This window comes from Neovison vison, chromosome 5 (assembly GCF_020171115.1).
Source record: "Neovison vison isolate M4711 chromosome 5, ASM_NN_V1, whole genome shotgun sequence".
NCBI lineage: Eukaryota > Metazoa > Chordata > Mammalia > Carnivora > Mustelidae > Neogale > Neogale vison.
Genome location: NC_058095.1, coordinates 30,978,217 through 30,996,610, shown reverse-complemented (window position 1 = coordinate 30,996,610; position 18,394 = coordinate 30,978,217). Strand labels below are relative to the sequence as shown.

The following is an 18,394-nucleotide window of genomic DNA, read 5'->3' as shown; positions in this document are numbered from 1 at the left end:
CCGACCCCGGCCGCGGCTCCTCGGGGGCAGCTGGCGGCTCCGAGGCGCAGGCTTACCCGGCAGGCGGCGGCGACTCCTGCGCTCCGCGCCCTCCCTCCGCAATGCGCGCCGCGGCTCGGGCCCGCGGTCCCGGCGCTCGGCAGGGCTCGGCGGGGCTCGCGCTCGTCGTCGGCGGCGGCGGCGGCGGCTCCGGAGCTTCTGTCCAAGGTTCTGCAGGCGCCGCGGCCCCGCCCCCCGCCGGCCGCCTTCGCCGCCGCCGCGCTCCCGTTCCCGCTCCCGCCCCGGCGCGCACCTCAGAGGCCTCCCTGTCGGGGACGCGCGCGCGCGCACGCGGCCCAGGCGCAGGCCCGGGCTGGCCTGCTCCGGCCTGGGAACCGGGCCGCTGCGGTCCTCAGCGCCAGCCCCCGCGCACGGTGCGGGCAGGGATGCGGCCGCAAGCCCGAGCGCCTCTACTCGCCGCACCCCATCTGGGACCCGGACTCGGGCGGTGGCGGCGGGTACTCGCGGCACCGGCCCCGCCCCGCCTCTCGGGGCCGCCCCTCCCGCACCGCTCGCCGCCCGCTCTGCGCCGCCGCGCCAGCAGCCGCCCGGCCGCGTGAGAGTCCCCGGCACCCCGCGCTGCCGAGCTCTGGCCGGGCGGGGGACGGGAGGGGGTGCGCCGGGGGCGGGGCCGAGGGCCGATCCCGCCCGCCGCCCCGCCCAGACACGTGCTGCCTTTGTTCCCGCCGCGGCGCCCGCAGCCGCCGACAGCGGGGGCGCTCTCCGCCGCGTCCCCGCCCTGGCGACGCGCAGCCCGCTCGGGCTGAGGCTGCCGCGGCAGAAGCCATCCACGAAGGCCGGCTGGGGCCCCGAGATCTCTTTTTCCATTAACATCCTCATGCCCCGGGAAAGAAGCCTGGAAGCTCCAGGAGGAAGGCCCCGAACCCGGGGAGGCGAAGCCTTTGCGGAAGCCACTCACATCCTGATGGACTGCCCCATCGACTTTCATGTCTCCCCCTCCGGGGGCCTGTATTCCCGCACTTCAGGTAAAGGGCAGGAGCCCGGGTAAATAGAAATCCAGGCCAGAGAGGCGTAGGCAGTTCTGGGCTGGACCAGGTAACAGCGACTGGCTTTCCCCCACCCACCTGGGACGGGGCTCTAAGGCCCCCCGGGGTGGGCCACTGCCCCAGAGATGGGCCAATCCTTCACAAACGTGACCTCGACATTTCCAGTGGCCCTCCTACCAGTTACAGTAAAACTGAAGCCACTGCTTTTCCAACCCTTTGATCCTCTGATTTTGATGGTTTTCATGCTAACCACGTTATCATTTGTAGATGTGGTGCCAGTCATTGTAAAATTCTTATTCCAGTAAGAACAGTTCCTCTCAAAGACAAGAATTCAGATCCTTCACAAGAGCCATTCATTTGTTTATCTTTTAGTTTGATTCTGGAAACTGATTTAGATTTATGCACAAACAGGAGACCCAGAAGAGTCAAACCTATCTTCATCCAGTTTATCGCCTCTAGATCAAAAGATAAGTAAGTGGTAATCCAGATTAACTACCAATTCCCAGACTCCAAGCCACTCCAGTCCACGAGGCTGTCAACCTGGGCCAGCTCTGCCAGTGCTGCCTCTGTACGGCCCTAGACAAAACAATGCTGCTATCGAGTCAGAAAGTGTTAGAATGTGTATATGTACTACCCAGCAATTTGTCAACAGTGGCAATTGAAAGCTTTAACGACTTTGGTGACCATATAATGGAAAATATGGACATTATTGCGTACCCAGAGGGCTACTTCTGAAACATCCACGAATCTTAACTCAGACGCAAACTAACCCTTAGCTCAATGGGCTCTTCCCTCCCCGTGTGCAGCCTCTTCCTGCTCTTGAGATGCAGGGAACCTCAACTTGTCTCCTTCCCTACAGGAAGGAGAGTAAGGAGTTTGAAGAAGTAATCTACTCTAGGTCCCCTGGCCCAATGACTCTGTCTCCAAGGCAAAGCCTTTTTCCCTCCAGCCCCTGGTGGAGAGGCCCAGCTGCCAAGTAGGCCTTTGTCCACACTGCCTCTCAAGGTACCCTTCAGATTCTGGTGCTGAGCAGAGGTTAAATGCTTTCCACTTCACAAAATACGCCTAGATATCGAAGTCTGTAAGCCTCGCCTTAGATCACCCTGTTACCTGTACCTACAAATTTCAGTTCTAGCTATTCCAATTCATGGCAGGCTGTACCAAGGTCCACTTTACCCCACTTCATTTTCCAAACCAAAGCAGCAGGCCCTTGCCTGGCCCTTTTCCAGTCTGGCCACTCTGGTATCCTCTCTTGCTGTCGTCCACCCAGCCTTTCCAAGCACCTTCAAGAAGAGCTCTTTGCATTACTACCTCAACCTCGTCACACTTGTCAAAGGCAAAGCCATGTCTGCAGCACAGCACGAACAAAATGTGCACTGCCAGCCCACTTGCTATTTTGACTGAGGAAAGGGGTTGTCTGGAAGGCCTGTCCACCCCCCTGCTGTGCCCACTGTTTGAAGGCACTCACCATCACCACCACCCCCAAGCTCCCATCACAGCTCCAATTGCAAGGCAAGGAAGATTCTGCCAGAAACGGCAGAATCAAGGCCCAGAATGCAGACCCTGCTGAATGAAGAGGTTTTCTTCCCAGTCCTCTTCAGAGAACTGTAGGTAAGAGCTCCAAACCTCACCATCAATCAGCCCTATTCATCCTATAGCCTATCTCTAGCTGCCAGAAGGGCCAGCCTGCTTGTTCATCCGCATTGTTGGGCTGGTATTCCAAGGTGTCACCAGAGAATCCCTGTCCTCTGCATGGCCTCATCCCCACGCCACCCTGAGAAAAAGAAGACAAGGCCTCAGCCGCCTACCTTCCAGAAGGGCTCCAAATAAAGCAGGGCTAAGCCCTGGCTTCTGAGGAAGCCATGCCTTGTTCCTTCAGGGATCACAGAGCAGCATCTAGCGGTCCTTCTGGGCAGCACAGGTTATGTAATGAGCATGCAGCCGTGCTCCAGCGCTGAGTGCCTCAGCCGCAGCGCCCAACACCAGTGTGGTCTCATTAGCACACAAGAAACCCTTGGCACCCTGAGGGCTGGTTCCAGGAAGGGTCCCTGGGTGAGGAAGCCAGGCCCAGGCCAGCCTACGGGCCACCAGGCTCACTCAACTGTGCCCAGCCCCAGCTTGAGGCCAGGGAGGGAAAGCAGCCCTGGAGGTCTAGAGCAGCACTGTCCAGAAAAATATAACGTGAGCCACAAATGCAAGCCACACAGGTATTTTGAGTATTTTCGAATAACCACATTTTTTTTAAAAAAAGGAAGAAACAGGTGGATTTTAATAATATATTTTATTTAACCCATTATGCTCAAAATATTTCAACATATATATAAAAAAGTTGAGCTATTTTACATTTTTTTCATACTGTCTTCAAAGTCTGGTTTGTTTACATTTGCAATGCATCACACTTGGAACTAGCCCCATGTCGAAGGCTCCACAGCCACGTGTGGCCAGTGGCTGCACAGTGGACAGCGCAGGTCTAGAGATCGTCAGACCCACAAAGGGAGCAGAGGAAGGGCTGCTGCCAACTGAGCCTCGGATCTGCAGGGTCAGCAAAAAGCAAAATTCTTCCTGCAAGTGAAACTATACATAGACTCCACAGAACTGAAACAGAGTAACAAAGTGGTTGGGACTGGAGTGGAGCTGGCAGTGAGCGCTCCCCCTGCCCCCTTGGCCTCAGAGCCCCTCAAACCGCTGCCAGGGTCTGAGGGGCAGTATGAAAATCACTGCTTTTGAAGATTTCAACTAAAAACAAAACCACAACTAAAAGGACTCTCCAGGCACCTGCACTGGTATGACCTCACAGAACCTTCATAGCACAACTGCCTTCCAAGGAAGCAGCAGAGGCTCTTCCAGCCCAAACCCCCTGTCCTCACTGGACTCTGTTGCCCTGGAAAACCAGAAGGATCCCTGCACACCGCTTCCCATTTCAGACCTCACTGACCACCTTTCTTACCCAAAGCCCTCCACTTTACCCCAAATCTAAAGGTCTCCCACAAAGCAAATGAGGTACCAGAGCTTTGGCGGGTCTAGAAGGCTACAGAGCTGTGCAGACTTGATCAGAAGCCCTCCAGCACTCAAGAAAGGACACTTTTTGAAAAAAAAAAAATTGTTTTTATTGGAACTCATCTGAACATCAGATATACCTGGTGTTGGTTAGCAAGAACCGTTTGTACATTTGATATTGATGGTGCCAAAACCAAAACAGTGACTGGACATGATGGGGAGAGATGCTGAGAACAAAAACCTGATTTTGGAGAGGAAAGTAAAAGCCAGTCAGATTCAGTGAGGATGCAAAACCTGGTACAACAAAATCCTTTTACAAAATATAAATTTATTACGAAAACCTGGAAGGATAATCTGAGAAAGGGAAAGAAAGAGAAAAGGAGGCCAGCAGGAGGAGGCATGAGGGGAGGAGTTAAAGAGAAGACGGATGAGAGGAGGAGGGAATATAGCTGGGCACGACAGAGGTGCAGAAGCTTACCGGCCCAAATGGCACGAAAGCCTCACTACGCGATCTTACCATAAAACAAAGCATGCTGAAATACAATGCTCGACCTCCCAGCCGGTCAGTTTCTAAGAGGTAAATAAAGCAGCTCCCTGGGAGGGGGACATGAGGTTGCTCGAAAACCCAACAACGAAGGTTTTAAAAAAAAGAAAGAAAGAAAGAAAGAAAAACCCACACCCCACAGTCTCATTTCCAACGTTCACTTGTTTAAAAAAAGACTAAATCCATCTGACAGCAGGAGGAGGAGTGGGACAGGGAGAGAAGCTGATGGATTTCAGACAGCCTGACTCCCCTGGAGGGGAAGGAGGGAGGAAGAGAGACATGGGATGGTCTCCTGGTCGAGAGGGGAAAGAGAAAGGACAGAGAGAAGAGCGGAGGAGAAGGGCAATTAAAACACTGACGTCTAATCTAGTTTACTGTGTTAAAAAGAGCCACATGCACAGCAGGCCCCCTGAGGGCCCACACTGCTCCCATGTGGCCCTGGTGGACACTAGCTCCTGGCCTCGTCCCCATTCCTCCACAGGTCGGCGCGGAGCCGTGCAGGTGCAGCGGCGGTGGCGGCAGCGGCGGGCCCTCTGGCCAGTCTACTGGAGCCGTTGTCGGGGGGGAAGGGCGGGTGACAGGCCATGTGGCAGGGGAAAGAACACCAAAATGCCTCGTTTCAAATAAAAAAGAAAAGAGCAGTCTATACACAGTTGTTTGTTTTGGTTCAGTACAAACAGAATAAAAAGTCGTTGCTTTGATGGTCAGGCAAACACCCAATTCTGAAGAGGAGGAGAGGTGGCGCCCAGCAGGTGGGTCGGGAGCCCCAGTGGTTGGCGGGGCACCTGGCTTTGCGGCCCTCTCCCAGGAGGCAGAGAGCACAGCTTTAGGTAGTGTAAGCCTTTTTCCTTTTATTTAGAATAACCTTTTTTTTTTTCTTTTTCTTTTTTTTTTAAGCAATTTCCCCACTCCCAAGTTGGGCCAGTAAAGATTACATGAAAACTGGCACACCTATTGGCTGGAATACAGATGCACCAAATGAGGATTTAAAAACTTTCCGAGCGAAAAGTAGAACAAAAAGAAAAAAGAATCTCCTAGCATTTTCCCCAAAGGTTTCACTCTCCCGCCACACACACTCTCCAAAGGACCGCTACGGATCCAACTCTGCAAGAGAAGACAGAGCAGTGTCAATCGGGGAAGCTTCGAGGCCGCCCGGAGGCTTTCGGTCTCAACAGGCGGAAGACGCGCTGCCCGGTCCCGGTCCGGAGCCAGCACTCACCTATGTCAGCTTCTTGGCTTTGTTGTAGAGGGAATCCACTACTTTACTCATGTTCTGAATTGTTTCCAGAGCAGCTTCATAAGTTTTATCTACTGGGGGTTCATCGAAAATAATCAAGACACCCTCCCCCTGGTCCAAGATCCCTGCAGGAAACACAAGGGCAACCCAGGTAAAAGAGGGGATTAGACACAAAGGCACCTGAGCAACCGCCCACTCACTCCCTAGCTGCCTCCCTTTCTCCAGAAAGGAGAACCAGAAGTCATCTTCATGTGCCGTCTGCGCATGTTTATTATGCAGTCTCCTCATCTCCTCACAGGGAGAGAGGAGGGCCCAGGGTCCCAGGGAGCCACCAGGTGAAACAAATGGAACATATCCTTTCGAGATGAAAAAGAGCTTCGTGCGTCAACCGGCTTCACCACTGTTACTCACCATGAAATTTCTTGTCAAGAATCATCTGTGACAATTTCCTTTCCACGTCGGCCTAAAATCAAAGCACATGATTAAAGGGACGGGTATCCACTAGTCAAAGATCACACTGACAAGAAAGTTCTGTATAAAAGGGCAAAAGGATCGTAAACAAAACAGCAACCATGTTAACTCGAGCTCTGAGCTCACAGTCCCCATTCCACACTGAAGTTGAGGACTTTCCAGCAAGGCCCATAGAGTGGAAATGCTAACCGCCTCCACATGCCCCCTACCCCATCCCCACCCCCAAGACAAGCTCAGGACTCCTTACCTTGGAGAGTTTGATGAGGCTAGATATGTGTTCAATCTATAAGAAAAGGCAGAGACAGCGACACTGAGAGTCCTACTTCCTCCTCTAACCTGGGGGCAGGGTGGGGGTGCGACGGCTGTGTCTGCGGAGTGTGTCTCCCCAGGAGCAAACTCTCCTGGGTCTTGTTCAGGCCTCTCGTGCTCTGTCCGTCTGCCTGTCTCTCATCACAGACCATACACACTCCTGGCCCACACCCCCCCTACACAGCGTCTACCCCATGCACGGTGACCACAGAGGCAAGGAGGGGCCCGCACTCGGGACAAGCAGAGGCAATCTCACCAGCCTCCACCCCATGGCACTCTCACAACTCTTGTTCCTGTGTCAAAAAAAGCCCAAGCCTCTCGCCCACCAGAGAGTGTCTTGGAAGCAAGTTCCTGTTCTGCATTGGTGTGGCAAGCGAGGGGACTAGAGAGGATGCCTAGCCAGAGAACTAGAGTCCCCACGCGGGTCCTTACCTGAACTCGGGAAAAAGGCTCAATGACTCGGATCAGATTCTGTTCCAGTAAGTTATCATACAACTTGGCCAAGTGTGTACTGATGATTGGGTCATCCCGGAGCTCTGCCCGATAATCTGTCAGGGCCTGCCAAGAAAGACGGTCACAGACACTGGCACAGAGAAGCCCCTGAAGCCACGCCACTCCTGGCTTCCTAAATAGTGTGCTGGACCTCGGAAATACATGAACAACTCAAGTTCTAGAGAATTTGAGATGAAAGAAGAGCTAAAACATAGCCTTACAGCTATGCTATAAGGGAGAAGAAAAGAACCATTAGGAACTAAAAGATGGAGCCCTCTCTAGGCACCACCTTTCTGAAGGAAAGCCTTGTGTTGACAGCTCAAACCGTATAAGCCCCACGAACTGCTCAGCCTGAAAGCCAAATCCACTACAAGAGCAGTTCTCCACAGGTATCCCACAGAGCAAATGGGGTCTCCAAAAGAATTCTGAGGTTAAATAATGGGAAATACTTGGGGTTCCTGGGTGGCTCAGTTAGTTAAGTATCTGACCCTTGATTTCTGCTCAGGTCATGATCTCAGGGATGTTGAGATTGAGCCCCATGTCGAGCTGGGCATGAAGTCTACTTAAGATTCTCTCTCCCTCTGCCCTTCCCCCTCTGTACATGCAAGCTTGCACACCCACTCTCTCAAAAAAAAAAAAAAATAAGAAGAAGAAGTAAAAAAATAATGGGAAATACTGAATCCCACAAGTGGCTCGTGGAGTTTTACAAGCACATCAGCATACAGTTCTGCACTTAACAGAAAGCAAAACACCTAATTTTGTTTTGTCGTCCTGTTTCCCAGACCCATACCCCAGGTAACCCCTAGTAACAGAAGTGTCCCATCAGATATCCCAAACTTCAGGATAAAATGATCTAGTCTATTTTGTTTATTCATGTATGTAATTTATTTACTTTGAGGAATGGTCTCAACATCCAGCCCCATGCCAACTGTGCTATAAGGGGTTAAGAGAAGCAAGCAAAGCATGCCAAGTAAGGAAGTGAAATTGGCAAGAAAGCTCAACCAAGACAATGAATCTTGGAGAGAGCCAGAGTCAAATGGTCTAACCTCTGTCTGCACAAAGTTTTCTTCCTAGATCTACGTTTGTTTTTAATTAAACTGGCCACTTTACCCAGATTAAGAGAAGAGAGACTCAGCAGAGAATATATATAAGTCTCACTCTACTGCTTAGGTATGTTTTTCTCCCTTTTCAAACTTTTGCTAACAATGAATAAAAGTCACAGGAGGCAAAGCAAGCCTGGAATGTCAACCTTACAGGAGGTGTCTTCTGGTCCATTTGCACATATCAAGACTTCTCTTTTGCCCCCAGAGAAGGAGAGCTGGTATTTCTGGAGCTGAAGGAAACCCTACAACCATAACCCAAAGAACAAGTGCCAGGCCTGGCGTCGATCCCTGACATGTGAGCTGTGGGGCTTCAGGCACCTTCACTGAACCCCAGCTCCCTCAACCATAAAATGCAGAGAAGAAGTATGTTGTGAAAAATCAAAGTGAAAAGGATGAAAGAACACTTTTTTCAAAAATTTATTTATTTGAGAAAGCGCACACATGAAAAGGGGGAGGGGCAAAGGGAGAGGCAGAAAGTGAAGCAGAATCCCCAACGTGGGGCTCGTTCCCAAGACCCCAAGATCCTGTCAGATGCTTACTGACTGAGCCACCCAGGCACCTCCGATGAAAGAGCTTTTTGAAACTGAAAGGTACTATATATAAATGAGGTATTACAACTCAACAAGCTTCACTGTACGAAAGTGCTTATTTCCAGGTTTTGATAATGTACTATAATTAAGATGTAACCATTGGAGAAAACTGGGTGAAGGGTACACAGAATCACTGTGTACTATCTTTGAAAATTCTTGTGAAACTATAATTATTTACAAATAAAAGGTTTTTTTAAGTATGTAAATGTCCCTCTCCTCCACCCATTCCCTACCAACCCAATACCATGCTTACCTTTTCAAAATCTGCCAGTGATCTGTTCTTGCTAGCCTGAGCCACACATTTTAATGCTTCTGTCTAAGAATAAAGAGAAAAACAGTGACAGCGATCTATTCTGCACACTCACATCCCATCCAATCAATGTCCTAAGCAGTATGCTATGTCCACACAACTTCTGGCTGCAAGAAGATCCTGCCTCACCACCGATCTTCTTCAGAGGCCGGGGAAGAGAAGCTAGACCACCACCCCTGTGTCCCAACCAGTCTCCCTTTGAAATCTGAAATTACTTAAAAATACTAGGAAATAAAAAGTTAAAAAGGAAAAAAAGGCCCTTACATAGCATTCTCTAAAGACGACAAGCTTCAAGAAACCATGACCAGAGACCTGTGATCTCTTTCCCCCTCCTCCAAGGCTGCTTACCCCCAAAGCCCACAGACTCTTTCCTGCCCATAGCCTCAGGTCGTACCTCTGCTTCATCAAGTCTTATTCGGCTAGGTGTAGTACAGAGCCTGAACCAGGGTCTACTTTCATTAAGGTTGAGCCACCAAAATTCCACACACTGCACTCAATGTTAAAATGCCACAGAGAGAAGAAGGTACAATCAGTGGCTGAGGTCACCTTCTAACTTGATTATAAAAGGCACATCACCAACCTATCAAGTCTCTACTCAGCAAGAAATCTACGATCTTTCTGGGAGTCTGTCCTGACTTCTGCTTAAAAGCTGTCATCAAGGCACAAAGGACCAGAAGGAGCTCCTCTGGTACCAGCCTATGCACTTACATAAGGATAGTGTGTGTTTTATGACAGACTTTGACATGGTGCAAAACTAATCATTAGTGTATTGTGTGTCAGCATTTGTCCCACAGACAGAACAAATATCAAATGAGTTAAGCCTAAAACTAAGAGCCAGATAACCCAAGTTTAAAGTCTGGCTCCCCCATTTAATAGTTACCTGACCCTGTCCTGGACACTTGACCTCTCTTAGCCCGTTTTCCTCAACTCTAATTCTAAATAGGGCAGGGAGTCCTTCACTGTAGTAATAACAACTATTCCTGTGGTCAAAACTAGGATCTCAAAACTAGGGCCACTCGTAGAAAAGGAGGAAACCATCTGTTGTGGCCATTCCTCCAAAGATATGAGATTGCTAATGTGTCCGTTGTTTAGAGACAACTGCACTTGAAATCTAGAAAGATTACTGTTACTTGACTACTAATAATCAGACAAAGTACAAAGAAGAGATGGTCCAGAAGCCTGAGACCATCTTTTTTTTTTTTTTTTTTAAAGATTTTATTTATTTATTTGACAGACAGAGAGCACAAGTAGGCAGAGAGGCAGGCAGAGAGAGAGAGGAGGATGCAGGCTCCCCGCTGAGCAGAGAGCCCAATGCGGGACTCGATCCCAGGACCCCGAGATCATGACCCGAGCCGAAGGCAGCGGCTTAACCCACTGAGCCACCCAGGCGCCCACCTGAGACCATCTTTACACATGTCATACTCATACCTACTCAGGCACAAAAGGGACTAATGACTATCAAAGGTCTTTTGAACCACACTCAAAACTCAGGACCTGAGTGAAAACATACTTAGAAACACTTGGGTGAGCTTTCAAAACCCAGTTTCTGGGGTGCCTGGGTGGCTCAGTTGTTAAGTGCCTGCCTTCAGCTCGGGTCATGATCTCAGGGTCCTGGGATGGAGTCCCATGTTGGGCTCCCTGCTCAGCAGGGAGTCTGTGTCTTCTACCCCTCCCTGGTCCACTCTTACTCTCTCTCAGATAAACAAATAAAATCTTAAAAAAACAAAAACAAAAACCATTTTCTGCACCAAGCACTTCGACCTCCCTATAAAGCACATGTGCACTAAACCTTAACAGCCTCCAAACTCCTGGAGAACCCAACACTTCATATTCTGCACATGTTAAGTTTTTAAGTCAGGCTCATGATAGATAAATTTTTTTGGTCAAAGCTAAATGCAGCCTAACTCATACAAATGCTACCGTTCAGTTCTAGAACTCCCTTAAACCATCTGACATCTGTAAGAGCACCGCAAACTGACTCTCCAGGCCAAAGATTTAATATAGAAAATACACAGAATAGGCTTACGGGAAAAGGGGGGCAGAGGGAATTGGGTGGGGGGACACTCAGAGAATATGGAGTGGAGACTTGAAGAGCACTGGTCCCACCAGGCATCATGACTGATGACGTACTGGTTTCAAGTAAGTAGTGATGAGAACTGCAGTCAAGGTATTCCCTACCTGCCTCCCCGCATACCGAAGTGCAAGCTTCCCGCTCACCAAAGCCTGGACATCTTCTGGGCTAGAAAAGAAAAAAAAAAAAGACAGACTTGGTCATTGCTCCAGGATGTTATGCTTCTAAGTATAGGTTCGGGCAAATTTCTTTATCTCAAAATTCCACTGAGAAGACTGCCCATGGAGATGAGAAGCCTCACCCCAAAACCCATTATGTCTCTCACCTCACAGAAGCCAGGCTTTCACTACTCTAGGCCCAAGCTCAGCACTGAAGAGTAGAAAAACTCCAGCATTAAAAAGAAAGTCACACTGAACAAACCAAAAGTAATAAATTCAAAAGGCAGGATGTTAAGTCAAATCCCCAGACAACAGGTCTTGTTAAAACACAATCCCTGTGTAATGTAGAGATCCAAAAAGTCCTAGTCAATATCACACATTTATTCCCAAACGAATGTGGATAAATTCTCCAGAACTCCTTATAAAAAGATCTGTCCTACTTGCTGTTGCTCCCATTCTCAAACCTCTCAACTTCTTCCCCCATTCTGCACCCCCATTCTGGATGGCCCAGGGGGCCAGTGCTGGACTGTAAGCTATTTCCAGGCCCTCTGTCTGATGCTCAGCAACTCCCTGGTCAGAATAACTGCAGGGTGACGAGAACAGTCCATGAGTCTGGAAAAGAGATTTCTCTCATCTGTCTCCCCAGTTCTCAAAAACTAGCAAGCAAAAGTGCTCTGGGGAACACCTTCAATCCTCCCACTCTTATGTCAACCAGTCCCACAGGCGGCAGCTGCTGCTTCTAACCAGCTAAACTCCCTGTGCAAGCTATGTCTGCATGGCAGAAAACCAAGGTGAAGAACCTGAGTTCTCATAACCCCAAGTTAACAGACACATACGTGTTGAGCATGATTTTGCACAGCAACATGTACTTCAGAGATGTGATGGCCTTTGGGCTATCGATGGAATCATAACCCTCAAATGCCTCATAGAAATAGGAGTATGCAGTTTTCCAATCCTTCTCTTCTGCTGCATGGATAATACCTGGACATTGAAAAGATAGGAGTAAAAACGATATAAAATAACAGAACCATCGAAGATCAGAGCTGGGGAAAGCCTCCAAAATCTATCCCAACGCCACCTATATAGTGATGAGGTCAGGAAAGGTTAAAGGACCAGCCTGAAGTCGCTGCCAGCTAGTGGTAAAGATAGAATGAGATCTTTAATCTCCCAGTTTCAATGTCATCTTGACAATATAAATCCCAAAAAAGTTAGAGACCCTACTTAAAAGGGACCCTAAAAACTATGCACTAACATCTTTCCCCATACTTCTCATTACTATTATGGTTTTGCTATCTTTTGAAGCCACTAGAAAAGGCCACAGTTACCCTTAGGACATCACGCTCATATGTCAGGAAGTTGAACCAATCCTTGGACTGCCTGCCTAAATAACCTGTTTTAGTAACATTTAAGATAGCTTTTCTAAGCTTGACATTTTTGTATGTGAGCAGCTCTCAAAAGAGAAAAAAAAAATCCAATTTCTTATACTCCTGCTTCAGATAGTTGTCATTTATAGATGTGCTCTTGCCTAGAACAATCAATATATAGATTTCATATAATGCCAGATCCATGAAATTAATTTAACTGGACATGGTTAAGCAGTATTTCCTCAGGCTGAGATAGAACAGTTTATCTAAACAAGCTTCAACCATATAGAAGTTGGGTTGATTCCAATGAGGCTAACTTTGACTGAACTTGCTATTACTTCCAACCTGTGCTATCCAACAAGAAATTTAGTTCCAGGACACCTGGGTGGCTCAGTGGGTTAAAGCCTCTGCCTTCAGCTCAAGTCATGATCCCAGGGTCCTGGGATCAAGCCCCGCATCGGGCTCTCTGCTCAGCAGGGAGCCTGCTTCCCCCCCCTCCACTCTCTCTGCCTGCCTCTGCCTACTTGTGATCTCTCTCTGTCAAATAAATAAATAAAATCTTAAAAAAAAAAAAAAAAAACTTAAACAAAAAGAAATTTAGTTCCTCCTAGCTTGGGAGGCATCTAAGCCCTCCGAGTGTGTATATCCGTTCTAACTCTGCTTCAGCCCCTTATGAGGTTACAGACTTCAGCCCCACTGTTTACCACAGTGCTTCCCAACATTTTTCACATTGAAGTACAAAGACAAAGTATTCAGCAACTTGAAGTAGAAGGATAAAACTGCTTACACATGACCCAAGGGGACAATGTATCAGCACATTTTTAACCCACCTGTCACACAGCTATGTGACTCCACGCCATCTGGGGACTTAATACCATTTATTGCGTATGGTATATGCCACACTCCAGTACTTTTTACTCTACCCAAGAAGCCTCTCATTTTGAGGCTAAAGGAATCAGACCCTTGTTCTCTCCTGTTCTTACCTATAGAGAGCTAGAGAAACTCCACCCTTCACTTGAGCTCCTTTAAGAATGTCCACTGAACTAATAACACTACTAACCTAGAGGGGATAAATCCGCATTCCCTTCCCTCCTGGCCCAGAGCTGGAAGAGAATAGACCAGATTCACAGTAAAACTAGTTAAAAAAAAAAAGGTAAACTAAGCCCAAGAACTGGTATACTGCTTTCCCAAATACATTAATAAATAGGGCCTACATTAGGAGTCCAAGCATCATGGCTAGTATATGAGGTTTATTATTTAAAAAAAAAAAAAAAAAAACTAGACTGTCACTCATTCAACACAGATATTAATGAATGTCTACAATCTGCCAGGCACCGATAAATGGTTACTACAGAGGAAATATGAATAAAAGGTGCTCATGAAGCTCTTAGTCTCACAGTGGGAAAGATGGTCATCAAAACAGAAACAAGATTAGGACCACAATATACAAAAGAATATAGCTTTGAGAGGGGAAGTCCAAAGAAAAAGGTGGCACTAGAGAGGGTTTACAGAGGAGACATGAACTAGATCTGGAAGGATACATGCGAGTTTGCCAAGGGGATAGATGAGAAGGGGAATTTCCATGCAAAGAAGACAAAATACAGAAAGGCACAAAAGCAAGAACACATGAAGTCATTTGGTGACTAATGGAAAGGAAAAGATGCTTTCCTTCTGCATACCCGTTAAAGTAAAAAGTTAAAGTAAAATGTAGCCTGGGGATAATGGGGAACCACTGAAGAATTTCAGAGGGATTACATGATCTGATTTGTGTTTGAGAAAAATGACTTTGGGGCCAGGTTTAAAAAAAAAGTAGATCAGGAAAAGGGATCAGGGACAGTCAGATCAGATCAGCAGAAGATTGCTCCAGTGGCCTAGGCCTTCACCACAGCAGTGATCAGAGATGGAAAAGAAAGGATAGGTTTAGAGACAGACCCCACCTCATCTAACAACTGAGTGGATACAGGGATTAAGAGAAGAAAGGAGTTAGAATTGCTCCAAAGATAATAGCTTGAGCAATTATCAAATCAATGATACCATTACCTTGAGTAGGAAAAAAGGTATAGGAAGGAATTAGATAATAATTTTGCTTTTTGACATGTTGAGGCTGAGACACTTACGAAGCATTCAGGTATGTACGTCCACTATGTAGCTGGAAATCTGAATCTAGAATTTAGGAGACAGAAAGCTACCGAAAAATCTAGGTAAAGAGACCACTAGTGGCATGCAGCAGCTAAAGTCATGGGTGAGTACAGCATTTTAGATAGGAAACAGAGAACAGGAAGGGGAAAAAAAACTAGGGAAAAAAAAAAACAAAACAAAACTAAGAAAACAACACTGAGGAACACCCACACTTAAAAGTCAGAAGGAAGAGGAAACAGCAAAGTGTGGCCAGAGATACCCAGTCAAGGGAGCAGAATGAGGAAGAGTGATGTCAAAGAAGCCTATGGAGTGTTCAATAGGGTTGACTTTCCCCTAAAAGTCAGAGGTTATTAGGGAGTTACTGACTTCTTTCAAGGAGTCAAAAGAGACCCCAAAGTACACATACTTTTTCAACTTTTTCAAGAAACTTGAAAGGAAAAGAAGACAGCAATTTAGAAAGGAGAAGGGCTGTGCTTTTTGCAGCTGGGCAGTTCAAGCACTAAGAGGAAGATACAAGTAGAGAAGAAAGACTGAAGACTTAGAATGGAACAAAAGGACAGGGGAAAGAATCATTCTTCATACAGAGTAAATTTGGCTGTGATACAAATTCTGGAGAGGAAATGTAAGCATGACCTCTATTTCCTCTGCGAAATCTGATGCAAATTCACCTGTTATCCCTTAAGGACAGGCATAATGAAAGAGTAGCAGCTTAAAGAAAGTACCAATACTGGTCAAAGTGAGGTACTGCAGTAAGAGCTTCATATTCATCATCACACCCAATCCTCACCACAATCCTATGAGGAGGCATGATTATTATCACCATTTTACAGATGAACTAAAAATAAATTAAGTAACTTGCCTTAAATCACACAAAACTAAAAATTTGACAGAATCAAACTGACAGAACCAAAATTTCAACCTAGGAAAGGTGGTTTGGAGCGCTCCTGTTCTTAATCTCTGTATGACAAAATAAATCATTTGCTATTCATAATACCGGATACACTGGTAGTGCAGGCATTCTAAAAGATTGCAGGGAGGTAACACCAGGACTTCCACTCATCTTCTCCCTCCAATTCCAGTGCTCCCTCCATAATGATGATAAACTATGACTAATAAAAGCTGCTGACCACGAGAAAAAGCATTCCACTGCCAATCCATGACCTTTGAGCCCCAATATTAACACCCTCCTTCAGAAAGGGATCCCCTACACTCAAGTGAAATGCAGGGTAGTGAAGGAGGCCTTCCTTAGCCCTGATCTGAGGCCCTCTGGGAAAGTCCAACATGCTTTACCAAGGTCTCCAAGTGACAAAAGACTTGGGTTAGTCTGACCCTGGAGAGAAATCATTCCCCCTAATGAGTGACTCAGGTGGAGGTTAAGGAGGTTTTAAACCTGTTGAGCATCTTGGAGCTAACAAACAAACAGGCTGCCTGGCCAGCCACAGGTAACCATGTTCTTAGAATATTTTAGACAGTTAACAAATTAATAGAAGGAAGTACCCTTCTAATTCAGTTTCTCTGAGAAGCCTGAGCGGAATCAGCCAACTACATTCTCTATCCCCATCCGCCACTTCCCACCGTAAAATAAGAACTTTAGGAAAATAGCCCACAAGTAGTTAGGGTGTTACCTGACTGCATATCCAAGGTGGCCTGCAATTTAGGGGGGCAGTAGATAGCATTTGCTGTAGTTCGAGCAGAAGTTAAGGCAGCTCGGGCTTTCGGCAGGTTGCTCAGGGCATGGTATGTTTTGCTTTCTAAAAGCTGTACTTCCACCAAAAGGGCTTTGTCATCCATCTTTTTCAACTCCCGCAGCAGCTGAGAACCTGGAGCAGGAAAAAATACATATCTCTTTGTTAGCCATAATCTTAATACTGTAACACCTCACTCTCCCACCCTCACAAGAACACTCAGGATAAAGAAAACTGCCTGAACTCATAGAGGGGGTCTATCTGCAAGCATTCAATTTTTTTTTTTTTACTGATGTGCTATCTTCCCAAAGAGAAACAGATCTCTTTGAAGTTTTCAGCATACTAATGACAATATTAGAGCCAAAAGTCCTATAAGCTTCCTCCGAAGATTTGAATACAATGAGAATCTCCACCCAGAACATGCCGAAACTAGTTATCTGGTTCAGTCAGTCACTCAATCTCATTCTCTTCCTGTCTAGCAATCATACAACTACATACGAAATGGCAGCCACTAAGGTTGGAGGAAGAAAGAATTCTGGACATGTGAATGCTCTCCAAATATACCTTCTTCCCATCTCAGATGAGAAAATCAAATTCAAACAGACTTGCATCATATATAAAAATTAACTCAAAATAAATCAAAGACCTGAATGTAAGAGCTAAACCCATAAAACACAGGAGTAAATCTTTGTGATCTGCGATTAGGTAATGATTTCTTAGGTATGATACCAAAAGCATAAACAATAAAAAAAACAATAAATGGGACTTATGGGCACCTGAACAGCTCTGTTGGTTAAGCATTCAACTCTGGATTTTGGTTCAGGTCATGATATCAGGGTTGCTGAGATCAAGCCCTGCATCAGGCTCTGCACTGGGCATGGAGTCTGCTTAGGATACTCTCTCTCCCTCTCTCCACTGGCCCACCCCCTGCTTGCACTCATGCACGCATTCTCTCTCAAAAATTAAATTAAATTAAAAATAAAAATAAAATTTAAATTAAAAATAAAAAATTTTAATTTATAAGAAAAGATAAATTAAAAATAGGCTCTAAATAATAAATAATAATTAAAAATAAATGGATTTTAAATTAAAATATGCCTCAAAGGACATTACTCAGAAAGTGAAACAGCAATTCCTAAAATCGAGGAAAAAAATTTGCAAATTTTTTTGCATCTGGTAAGGGACTTTTATCCAGGATAAACAATAAAAACACAAACAATCCAACTAAAAAATAAGCAAAGGATTGGGTAAACATTTTTCCAAAGACATACAAATGGCTAAAAAGCACATAAAAAGATGTTCAACATCACCAGTTATTAGGGAAATGCAAATCAAAACCACAATGAGATACCACTTTCATCCCCACAAAGATGGCTAAAACAAAATGTGGCATACCCACCCAATGGATATTCAGCAATAAAAACAAATACAGTAGTGATACACACTACAACATGGATAAACCTTGAACACATGCTAAGTGAAAGATGTCAATCACAAAGACCATATATTATATGACTCATATATTTATAGGAAATGTCCAGAACAGGCATATCCATAGAGGCAGATTAGTGGCTGCCTGACAGGGGGAGGGAATAATGGGAATGATAACTAATGGGTACATGGGTACAAGGTTTCCTTTTCAGAGTGATGAAAACGTTTTGAAATCAGATCATGGGGATGAATATACAACTAACTATGAATATACTAAAAACCATGGGATCATACATTTTTAAAAGGGTGAATTTTATGGTCTATGAATTACATCTCAATAAAACTGTTATGGGGGGGCTGGCTGGCTCAGTCTGAAAAGCATGTGACTCTTGACTTCAGGACTGTGAATTCGAGCCTCACACTAGGTGTACAGATTAATTAAGCAAA

The 18,394-nt window shown here is 46.3% G+C and overlaps 1 protein-coding gene across 1 annotated transcript in view; it reads right to left on the bottom strand.

Annotated features, from left to right (window-relative positions):
• Positions 1-4,128: 4,128 nt before the first annotated feature.
• Positions 4,129-18,394, bottom strand: part of PSMD11 (proteasome 26S subunit, non-ATPase 11) — a 28,841-nt gene continuing 14,575 nt past the window's right edge. Inside the window, exons 6-14 of the mRNA XM_044248395.1 lie at positions 16,457-16,651; positions 12,165-12,309; positions 11,278-11,338; positions 9,043-9,105; positions 7,037-7,162; positions 6,543-6,578; positions 6,236-6,287; positions 5,807-5,949; positions 4,129-5,691 (exon numbers count right to left, since the gene is read on the bottom strand). Of these exons, the coding sequence (XP_044104330.1) occupies positions 5,807-5,949; positions 6,236-6,287; positions 6,543-6,578; positions 7,037-7,162; positions 9,043-9,105; positions 11,278-11,338; positions 12,165-12,309; positions 16,457-16,651 (821 nt within the window). The 3' untranslated portion in view covers positions 4,129-5,691. The remainder of the gene's footprint in view (positions 5,692-5,806; positions 5,950-6,235; positions 6,288-6,542; positions 6,579-7,036; positions 7,163-9,042; positions 9,106-11,277; positions 11,339-12,164; positions 12,310-16,456; positions 16,652-18,394) is intronic.